This window comes from Capsicum annuum, unplaced genomic scaffold (genome assembly GCF_002878395.1).
Source record: "Capsicum annuum cultivar UCD-10X-F1 unplaced genomic scaffold, UCD10Xv1.1 ctg58946, whole genome shotgun sequence".
NCBI lineage: Eukaryota > Viridiplantae > Streptophyta > Magnoliopsida > Solanales > Solanaceae > Capsicum > Capsicum annuum.
In genome coordinates, this window is record NW_025867611.1 from 1 (window position 1) to 1,627 (window position 1,627).

The window sequence follows — 1,627 nt, forward strand, 5'->3', positions numbered from 1 at the left end:
ATCTATTTTGCCCTAAATAAAATAATTTATAGTCACATAAATATTTGGGACTTATTTTAAACCACAAGATTTTAAAGTCTTCTTTTATAAAAAAAAAAATAGTGTTAAGTCCAAACTAACTCATAATTGGGATGAAGAAAGTAGCTTAATTCGTAAAATTGAAATATAGTCACAAACCTCCCAAATTTATTTATATTGCAAGTGTGGAAGTAGTAAAAGGCCATTTATAAATTAAGTTTTTAGTGTGGACAGATTACTTCAGCAACTATTTAATTTTAAAATTAAAGAGTGTTTACTAATTCTTGAAAGATACTTTGAAAAAGATGTAAAGCATAATTTCATGATTGTATAATTGTGGAAGAACATATATCGTAATCGGTTGTTTGACAAGAAAATGCGATAAGTAGGGATATCTCATTGGACTATTTTATTTCACTTTTCATATAGAATAGTAATCCTCTCCCAAAATTAGCTAATACCTTATATATAATATAAGATAAAACTCATCTCAAAATTTATCATGAAATTATTACGCGTATCCAACCTATCAAATAATCTATTCATGACTTAATTGATTATGTAAATCACTACTTAGATCAAAAAAAAAAAAACACCATTTATTAGCAACTAAGGAATATAGATGAAAATAGTCAAATGAATAAACAGATAGTCAAATAAAATTCAAAAAGGGTTAATAATTAGATTACATGGTTCCAAATAGCAGCTGTGACGCTATCACTACATTGACAAAAGTTTGACGTAAGTATTTCACTTGTAACTACCTACATATTCCACTGTCTTGTGTCTCAACTTACTCACACACACATACACACCACACCACACACACACCACCAGTCATACCCCGCAAACCAACACCCATTGACACCACGCATCGAACTAGTGCCCTCAGATCATCTGCTGCACCCGCAGCAGGTGCATCCAGTAGTGGTGGATCAGGGACGCCTCCAGGGCATTCATGCAATCATAGAAAAAAAAGGCGACAATGGATTTTGCAAAGCTGATAGCTAAAAATACGATATTCATTATATCAACGAGCAAATGTTACATGTGCTTCTTAGTGAAGAGCTTGTTGGTGTCATTGGGAGTTAACCCAATGGTTTTTAAGGAGGAAGAGGAGGAGAAAAGCTCTGTGTTGATGAAGCTATCAAAGATGAATGAAGGTTTCAGCAGTAGTACTGGAGGACCGTGGGATTTACCAGCAGTGTATATAGGAGGAAAGTACTTAGGAGGTTTTGATAAAGTGATGGAGAGTCATGTAAAGGGTGGATTAGTTCCCATGCTTAAGGAAGCTGGAGCTTTATGGCTTTGAATTAACTAGCTACTTCATTGTTCTCTTTTTTTTTTTTTGTTTTAGTTTCCTTTTTATATGGTGTAATTTACAGTAAAAGTATACAGTTGGTTATATTGTGGTATTAGACGTGAAAATTATGAATAAAATGAAACTCTTGAAACTGTGATTCTAAATCATTTCCAAACAAAATGAAATGTTTCAAGTGAAGTACAATTTCTAAAAAAGGAAGTACGACACTTTTGCTTGTTTAATTCAGAAAATCTAAGAAATCATTTATCAGTTTGTTTTCAATTTACTCTTTTTTTTTCCTATAAA

The 1,627-nt window shown here is 32.1% G+C and overlaps 1 protein-coding gene across 1 annotated transcript; it reads left to right on the top strand.

Annotated features, from left to right (window-relative positions):
* The first annotated feature begins 1,003 nt into the window (after positions 1–1,003).
* On the top strand, positions 1,004–1,330 carry LOC124893409 (glutaredoxin-C9-like). The gene has a single exon (XM_047404414.1). It carries the CDS (start codon positions 1,004–1,006, stop codon positions 1,328–1,330), a length of 327 nt encoding a protein of 108 aa, XP_047260370.1.
* The last annotated feature ends 297 nt before the right edge of the window (positions 1,331–1,627 follow it).

What these genes read in the sequence shown, in the direction of transcription:
- LOC124893409 (XM_047404414.1), top strand. Translation starts at nt 1,004, where the DNA reads ATGGATTTTGCAAAGCTGATAGCTAAAAATACGATATTCATTATATCA.